General features: G+C 36.3%; 1 protein-coding gene across 1 annotated transcript; it reads right to left on the bottom strand.

Moving 5' to 3' along the window:
- Positions 1-2,077: 2,077 nt before the first annotated feature.
- LOC104907960 (protein LIFEGUARD 4) lies at positions 2,078-4,878 on the bottom strand. The gene is made up of 4 exons (XM_010696989.4): positions 4,205-4,878; positions 3,986-4,099; positions 2,766-2,923; positions 2,078-2,558 (listed from the first exon to the last, which is right to left on the bottom strand). Exons 1-4 carry the CDS (start codon positions 4,443-4,445, stop codon positions 2,352-2,354), a joined length of 720 nt encoding a protein of 239 aa, XP_010695291.1. The 5' UTR covers positions 4,446-4,878; the 3' UTR covers positions 2,078-2,351.
- Positions 4,879-9,692: the final 4,814 nt, after the last annotated feature.

Genomic DNA, 9,692 nt, shown 5'->3' with positions numbered 1-9,692 from the left:
TTTATCCGAATAACTTTCGCCCCTAGTGTTGGCTTCATCCTTTTAGCTCTAATAGCTATTTTATTCCAATATCAGTGGCTATAACTGACAAACAATTCGTATCGCTGTAATTGCGAGTTTGTAAAAGAGCCCCTTCGCACAGGGCCCCAATCCAAACTTTTTTGGTTTTATTTAAAAGGGTCAATTTGAAAAATATCATGCTTTGTATAAACGGCAAACACTCCACATCTTCATCTCCATACTCCATAAATCACGCTATCCCCTATCATTTTCCTCAATCTCTTTCACAAAAAATTCAACCTTTCATATCTTTAGCTTTAGTATTATCATCAATATTTTTTCATAACTATCAATAATCAATATCAATTAGTATTGATTCTTTTTACTCTTTATGAAAAACTGTGCTTCTTTTTCTCTCATTAAGGAGAAAGAAAGGGCCTAATTTCCATTATATAATAGGGCCCCATAAATATTCAAGACAACCCTGACTATTCGTATGTTATATTCTTTATTGGGGGACCGGGGGGGGGGGGGTTTACAAATTAGTGTTGTTTGGGCCTATTTCATGGACCGGTCCATCTATGGCAAAGTTACTAAAATACTTCTACCCCTAGGAAAGACAATCGCCCATCAATTGGAGCTAAATCAAATACCCTCATTCATTGGAAGTCCTAACCTCTATAAATAAGGGTTGTCTCATCAATCAAAAGGTATGTAATTCTCACCTAGAAAACCCACAACATCTATCTTTACATTGATCACTTTCCCCCACCCACTTCACGTCCCCATCCCCCATTTGGAGTTTAGTGCGTTAGTCGTCCCCTACCCATGTGCGTTAGTTTCTCGCATTGGTCAGTCACCCACCTTTCGTCGTTGTCTCCATGAGTTGTTGTTCATGGTCCCCGTCCCCGTCCCCATCCCCATTCTTGCGTCTAATTGGCACAATTTCCTGTTTAGTGTTGTGGTTGTTTTGAGCTTCACCCTCCCCCCTACCGTTGTTTCGGGCTTCCGTTTTCCCTCCCTCCTATTAGTGTCAGGCTTCCCCTCCCCCTTCGCCCAGGTTATTAGGTTCTCCAACTAGTTCTCTTGGATGTTAGTATCTCCAGTTTTTTCTTAAAATGTGCGTTTAATCTCGAAGTAAAAGGAGTGCGTTGTTTTCGAGATGCTACAATTGATGTCGATGGTTGGTTGTTGCCATCAACAAGTATTTGCAGTTAGGTCAAGATTGGTGGTTTCAGGTAGTAGTAGTAGAATATGTCAGTTTTTGGCAATATGTGTTCAGGAACAAGGTGGTTCACGAAGATCTTGAGCAAGTACGAGGCAATGCTAGATTTTCATGGTTGGGACGTATCTTTTTCGATTTTGAAAATCGGAGGTGTATTTGAGGGCTCAATTTGTTCGGCTCTCTTCTTAGATTGACATTGGTCTTAATGGTCTTGGCCTTGAAAACTTCAAATCTGCAATCAACATCAAAGTTGCATCTGGGGGTTTTCAACATACACACTCTTCGGGGTTTCTCATACTTCATGCAGAAACCTGAGATACTCTCGATCGGCAGTAATGAGTCACATTGGAATGTGACTCCTCACATGGTCATGAGCTCAGAATCCCAAGCGATGACCAATCGTTGGGATATCTCATGCGACGAGACACGACGCTCGTCGTTGGTTGTTCGTCATCCCTATCATGATCGTCATCCGCTTCTTCTACCACTTCCATCAGTCATCCGAGGTTCACATCCACCATCATAGGCACTGACCAGCGACGTCCCCCTTTATACGCGACTTTGTATCATTTTTACTTATTTCTGTTTTAGGTGGAATGTACGAGCTCCTTAGGCTCCTTTAGTTTTGTTTGTTTGTTTTAGCTTGGATTGTATTAGCATTATGCCGTACTTCCTCTTTTAATTAATAATGTACAATTTCTCGATGTCAAAAAAAGAAAAGAAAAGGTGTTTCAATTTCATCGTTGTCAAAGTTCCATAACATGGTTGCAACCTGCCAATATTCTTAGTGTAAAATTTGGAGGTGGCTGCATAATGTTACAAAACTGTTAATTGTACAATGTTAAATACCGCTTACACACAACAGAATATGCATTTCGAATTCAGTCACTACAAATCAAAGAAGGCAAAAAACTGTATTGTGAAATCACAATATGCTGTACAGTAGCCAACATCCTAATATAAGGATAATTTTTTTTTATAACTTAGGAATTAAGCATGTCCATACTATGTTTTCACACCATCTTTCTGCCAATTGTGCCCAATTTACACTAGCTCGAGCTTAATATATGTAAATCCTATAAGTTAAGAATGCGATCTGAAAAATGTCCTATTAAAATATAATATTCTAGTTGTCTGCACCCTCAAGAAGAGCAAGCAGCGCCAAGAATAAGTTGATGATGTCTAGGTAAAGGTTAATTGCAGCAGGTATGTACTCATCATAGCTGTAATTCTTAATCAAGTTGAATGTGTCATACACGATGTACGCTGAGAACAATATCGCCGCTATGCACCCATATATCATCAGAGAGATTTTTCCAAGAGGAATGAAGATCTGTGTTTAAGAAAGGAAATTTTAGAAAAGATGGTTGAACAGAATCTGTATTACTCGGACTCTTATCTGACTCAACTTCACAAAATCAAGGATATTATTTTCTGAGAATACCTCAGTCAGAAACTTCAACATATAAGTCTGAGTAACATAGCTATCACGACATGAATTAAGAGAAGTTATAGACGAATACTAAAGCATCATGCCTACCTGGATCAGCATAAAAACCATCAAGACCATCATGCCAGCGAACAAGAAAGGGCCTAGGAAGCTAAAGTCCACCCCTCTTTTTGCTGCCAAGAATGTGTAGATGGTAAGGCTCACTACCACAACACATGTTAAAATCAAAGCCTCCAGTACAACTTTCCCTGTCAAAATTGGATAAAACAAGATTTAGCATAAATATTTTAGTAACTCGGTTCAACGAAAGGCTTCACCTCACTAATCTAGAGTCTCGAAGTCTAAATAAAGCATTTTTATACCCATATTGCACACTTCCGCCATTCCTAAGTGTTACATTCACTTTTTTACGTAACCTAATGCGCTTCTTTGATCATTAATATCTTTAATTGTACTGTGCATAAATAATTTAAGGGCCTAAAAGTTGTATTTTGAAAATGTACACTAACAGAATCTAATAAGATCCTAGTCGACTATGTTTTTTCCTTTATATGATAGCGGAAAAATAGAGTCAAACTTAGTTGACGAATAGTGTGCATTTACTCAATGTAACAATTATTTAGGAACGCAAGAAGTATTATTTATCTTTAACATAATACTTGTTGATTTCTGAGCCAACTAGGCTGTTAAGATCCAAGACTAAGGGTATGTTCTTCCCAACTTATTTTCAGTTCCTTTGCAATCAATTCAATTCAGTTGCAATCAGTTCAGTTCATTACTTCAATTCAGTTCAGCTTCAATTATCATTTCTATTATCAAAAAGAGGGGTGAGTGAAATCTTATTCCCAAGTTATTTTTGTTTCTCTGTCTCCCTCTCCATTTTTTTTTTTAAGAATTCGCAATTTCAAAAGTGTAACGTCGAGGAAGTACTTCTACTTAATTTGTTTAAGGAGTGAGAAGTTTTTCCATGTCCGAGATGGATGCATCACCACCACTCAAATAATCTTTTTTAGGGGGACCACTCAAGTAATTAGATACTTATATAACAACCAATTTTCACCCCCTAAAAAAAAAAAAAAAAAAAAAAAAAACAACCAATTTTCACAACACTTCCTATGCCAAATTCATACGAGTCTTCAATGCACAAGTTATTGCTGCATTGTTCATTTGTGCATCTCCTAAAAATGGATTTTGTTAAACTGTAAATCAAAAGCAAAACAAACTGCACGGATTATCATTCCGCACACTCATTCAAAATAACACAGAAATCAATGTGATAGCAAAAACCGAGGTTTAGTGTGTTCTCATACCTTTAACAAATGCACAAGTCATTCCCACACCAAAAGCAATTGCGATAGTAAACAATCCAAGAAGTACAAAATTGATAGGATGGCGCTTCGCATACGCGTACAACGGACACATAACTGCAAAATCTCCAAAAATGTAAATCACACCACCAAACCTAGACAAAAAAAATTCAACAAAATATATACTTTACAAATAATATAAAAGGTGCACGAAATCTATACTTATAATGGGTGAAATGAGGATGACAATGTATATGCCGAGACCCGATGGAGTGGACACCAAATAATGCGAGATCGGTCGAACGAAAATGACGACGGCGGCAATGGCAGCAGTAAGGACCATTTGTATGGCAATGATCACATACACTTTTCGAATGAAAGCCCATCGAAATTGTGGGTTTTCCTCCATATTTGGATAGAGTTGCCCTGTTTCAATGTCGCTTGCCCCTTTTACTGCTGCCATTTTTTTTTTGCCTTCCAAGTAACGTAATAAGTATAATGGGGATTTATATGGGATTATGAGAAGGAATTTTGGAGAAGTATGAAGGCCAGTTCAAGAATAAGGGTTAAGGTTCTTGAAAAACAGAGATTAGAGTTTTGCGGAGATCTGAATGATATGGGAACTTTGGAAGATTAGGGATAAAATCCAGATATTTCTGGGATCGTGGTATCTGGATTTGGGATAAACTTAGTTGAGGGTACACCATGGTAAAAAAAAACTACGTACTTTTGTTGATTAGTTGAAGTTGTGGTATATTTTTGACAAGCAAAAAATAGAAAACACATTTATCGTGAGGAAAGAAGAGAGAAATGAGGACATAAAAGAGAAAAATTAGGACCAACTTTAGGCATGGGGGAGACTAAGAGACATAGGAGTTTTATTTGTTTTTATGTAATCAGTTTAGGCATGATTTTTTCAATTGCAATCAATAAACATGATTATGTTTGAATATGTTTTATTTGAAAAAAAACATTATATTTCTTGTGAAGTATGACTTGCAAGTTACAATACAAAACATATATATGGAATGTTTGTTTATTTGCACACTAATGTTATGAATACAAAGAGAAAAAGGAAACAAGCCAAGAGACATTGTAAAGATATTCGTCTTATTCAAGAGGTAAATACATAAATGTATGCACAAGTCAAGGTATAATGTTCATTTTAAAGACAATCATACTATAATTATCAAGCTTTAACTTTTTTCATTCACACAGAATTTTAGCTTTCTTGCAATAAGGTTGTTCTCATTACTCTGTGATAAGTTATAAGAGTGCTTTTCTCCCCTTTAAGTAGTAAGGAATAATACCTAGGAGATGACCTATTGTTGGGAATATACCCTAGCAACAAACAACTGTCATAACCTTTAGGACTATAAGACAAAAGTAACTAATTATCACCCATCATATGCACATGATCCCATACAGATATTCTTACAGCAAAAATAAAAGGACAATAGCCATGACATGTAGTGTTGTTGTATATAACAACACATACATCACCTTTCAACACTCCCCTTCAAGCTTGGAGTGAGGTGGAGTACTGACCTCCTAGCTTGGACAATAGCTTGTTGTGTTGTGAATGCTAAGAATCTTGGTGAGTACATCACAAAACTGCTCTACTATTGGATCATAGAGAGGAGTAACATGGCCTTCAGTGACTTGATCACGAATGAAGTGACAGTCTATACCAACATGCGTGGTCTTTTCATGATATACAGGGTTGGCTACAATGGCTAATTCTTCCTGATTAAAAAAGAACAAAGGAGTAGACCCAAGATGCTTCCTGCCAAACTCTCCGAGGAGTTATTTCACCCACATAACTTCACATATAGTCATTTGTCATGCTTCTTGTTATTTCACTAGGAACACTACAAGAGGGGGGTGAATTGTATGTGTAGAAATAAACGTAACTTTTTCCGGAATTTCAAACTTAAACAAATAAACAAGCTAAAGGAACACAAGAGATTTTTACGAGGAAAAACTTCTTGGGCCCAACAAGAAGAAACAACTTCGACCACTAGGGATTTTTAACTCAACTCTTTCACTAATTAGGCCAAACAACTTTGTTACAACCTAATTCTACTCACGAGCCACACCTTGAGTTCCAAAACTCAAGCTTATGAACCACGGTTTCCTTAACAGCTGTTTCTCTCAACTTCACATAAAGTTTTCTCACTTTTACTTGCTTTACTCAAAGCTTCTCTCTTATAGAACTTCACTCAAAGTCCCCTTACCCCAAAAACTAAAATACAATTGATCGAATAAACTTAGTGGAATAAGAGTAAGAAAGCAAAAAACAAATGGCTTTTATGAGAGAATGAAGGCACTGACACTTTACTTAGTTAAACTCACTAAATCACTTAGTCAGACACACTTTGGGACTTAATTAGACATTAGTATTTATTGTGGTAGTAATTTAGATAGTGGGATTAAAACATGCAATGTATTTATGAAGAACCATTATCGCATGATGTTCCTTACTATGAGGAACACGTTCCTTAAACATCCCATGATCTCCATGATCACTGTTAAACGTGGGAGTGTTTTTAGTTAATGCTCCTTAATTTTTGCAACCACTTTAAGCATTACTCGAAAATCAGATTTAATTAAAAACATATTAATTAATAAAACCGAAATAAAATTATTTTAATAAAAATATTATCTTTACATTAGTTCCGTAAAAACCGAAACATATTTTTATTATATTTGGAAAAATGAAAACTTTTGCTTAAAAATATATTCCATAAAATCAGATTTTTACTTAAACAAAACGGTTACCTAGATTCTAGGCATAATTTTCTCAACTGCCATAAATGTAGCGTTGTAATGCTTCATCCTAAGTCTAGTTCCTTTTAATTGTTAGTTCCTTTAACTTATAAGTTTAGCGCCAATTCGTATGTTCCTTTCAAAGGAACAAACGATCATTCTCATTCTAAATTGCCATAGTTCATTACCATTCTTACTCGTTTCTTTACATTTGAACTAGAAACAAAAAGCCTCGCTTTAGTCTTCTTGCTCCAATGCTGCTCCAGTATCAGTTATAGAAACATCTTCACTTAGTCTTCAAAATTTAAACTTGATTTCTTTCTTGACTTAGTATTCTCTTTGTTCCTTTCATTGATACCTTGTAATTCACTCACTTATACACAACTTGTTAGTCCATTGCTTAGTTTGCATCTTTGTTCCTTTGTCATTATCAAAACTAGGGTTCAACAATTTTTCCCCTTTTTGATGAGGACAACAAAGGTACAAACTAAGGATATAAAAAATTACATAAGAGAATAAAAAAGACAAAATAATAAAATAAGAAATGAAAAGGCAGGGGTAAGAATCTTAATTTTGATTTTTCATTTACCTCTTGAATTAAGAAACTTAATTTTGATTTTTCATTTACCTCTTGAATTAAGAATTTTAATTTTGATTTTTCATTTACCTCTTGAATTAAGAAACTTAATTTTGATTTTTCATTTACCTCTTGAATTAAGAATCTTAATTTTGATTTTTATGTACCTTTTTTTGTAAATTTTTATTTAGTATACACTAGTGGAAAAATGAAGAAGGGTTGCGCTGAAAAAGGCATGTAAGGCTGCGCTGAAAAAGGCATGTAAGGCGGCGCTTTTTGACAGCAGCCCTTTCAATAGCAACCCTTCACTTTTTAAGTAGGGCTGCGCTAGACAAGCGCAGCCCTTCACAAGGAAGGACAGCGCTTTAAGGGTTGCGCTTTTACCTAAAAAGTGCAGCCCTTCCTACCAAAAAAACAAAAATTTAAAAAAAAAAAATTTCGACATTTTTTTACTATTAATCTCACATTTTCTGAATTTTAACATTTGCATTAAACTTTAAAGTAAACCATCCAAATCCAGAAGAGAAGAAATTACAGAAGAGAAGAAATTATAGATCTACAATGCAACTAAACCCAAATATACAGAAGAGAATAAATTATAGATCTACAATGCAGCTAAACCCAAAACAAAAAAAAAAAAGAACGAAACGAAAAGGAACAAACACTAATATACAGAAGAGAAGAAATTATAGATATGAAAATACAAGAACATTAATCAAAACAAAGATTAAGAAATTATAGATCTGAAAATACAAGACCTTCCTCCAAACATTAACCTAATAATGTTTAAATACATAAAACAAAACCCAAATACATAATTAAGGAAAAAAAAATTCGGAAAAACTTAAAATGCCTATTTGGAGCCTTAAACGAACTCGGATGGCTTAAAAAGCCTAAACTTCACAGCATAGCGGTGAATTTGACTCGTTGGCCCGTTCCGCTTCTGAAAAGGTATCACAATAGGCAATCGGACTCCGTTGGCATGATTAGTGCAAATCATTTCAGGCTTTTTGTCGCAACTTTTCTGGGAGTTTTTGAGAGAGAAGAGAGGATGAGAGAGAAGGAGGAAAGGGAGGAGGGACGTGAGAGAAGGAGGAAAAGGGAGGAGGGACGTGAGAGAGGAGAGAGAATGAGGGATAATATATTTGACGAATCCCGCTTAATATTTGAAGCCCACGAACCTTTTTATTTCAACTTTTTGTAAGAAGGGCTGCGCTTTTTCCAAAAGCGCAGCCCTACTAAGTGAAGGGTTGCGCTTTTCTTCAAAAGCGCAGCCCTTCTGCTATGTAGTGCTGCGCGTTTGAAGAAAAGCGCAGCCCTTCACCAGTAGGGCTGCGCTTTTAGGAAAAACGCAGCCTTTCCTGTGCAGCCCTTTCTTTGTTTTTCCCCTAGTGATAGTCTGTTCCGTAAACTTTTTCCCCCTTTGTCATTGTCAAAAAGAGTAAACTCTTCGTGTTTTCATGAATAGTGATCAATACCTTGAGACCATGAACAAGCACCATAAAAATGGTTAAGTTAGGATATGCAAAGGGTAGACTAGCTCAAACATCAATCACATAATACTAGCTATTCCAAGCAAGAAATTATGCACATAAATCATAAATGCTGACAAATATAGCAAAAGTCATGTATTTATAGTACTTGTTCCTTAAAGGACAAAAAGAGACAAAGAAAGAAAAGAAAAGAAACAAAAGCTAAGGAGTCTTGTTCCTTGAAGAGAAACAAGAACTAGACATTAGGAAGGGAAGGGAAATCGTGTTCCTCAACAACTTCTTCTTCAACCACATCTTCCAACTTCTTCATCACCTCTCCATGGTGCTCATCAAGTTGCTGCTTCAAACTCTTAATGGCTCGGGCCATTGTCTCCATGTTCTTTTGTTGGTCAATCACAGTATCACTAAGGACTTTCATTAAACCCAGCATTTTATCAGTTTTGGCATCTAAAGTCTAGTAAAGGTGATTATAAAACTTAATCATGTGTTGTGCAGGAAGACAAACTTCATTAAACCAGCCACAATCATCTGAAGGAACTTGTTCCTCTCCCTTAGAACCAAAGGCAGTAGTTGGTTTTGGTGGGGGAACTGGAGTGGTTTCTTGCGAAGGACCAGTTGTTCCTGGAATAGAAACAGATGGAGAAGTGGTAGTGTAAATGGGAGGAATAAAAGGTGGTGGTGGTGGAAGATCAGTAGAGGTGGAGGAGAAAGGGTTGGGGGCAGTCATCTCATCAACAGAGAATGATGAGGGAGAGATGGAAGAGAGATTAGTGAGGGGAACAGAGATTTTTGGTGAGGGTGGAGGAGTTTGTTCCTTAGGTGAGTTATGTTCCCGTTCCTCGGCATCAGATAGGACTAAAGGAGAGTCCTT

The sequence above is a fragment of the Beta vulgaris genome, chromosome 3 (genome assembly GCF_026745355.1).
Source record: "Beta vulgaris subsp. vulgaris cultivar EL10 chromosome 3, EL10.2, whole genome shotgun sequence".
Lineage (NCBI taxonomy): Eukaryota > Viridiplantae > Streptophyta > Magnoliopsida > Caryophyllales > Amaranthaceae > Beta > Beta vulgaris.
The sequence above is the reverse complement of the archived record's forward strand: the minus strand, read 5'-3'. Positions and strand labels throughout refer to the sequence as shown.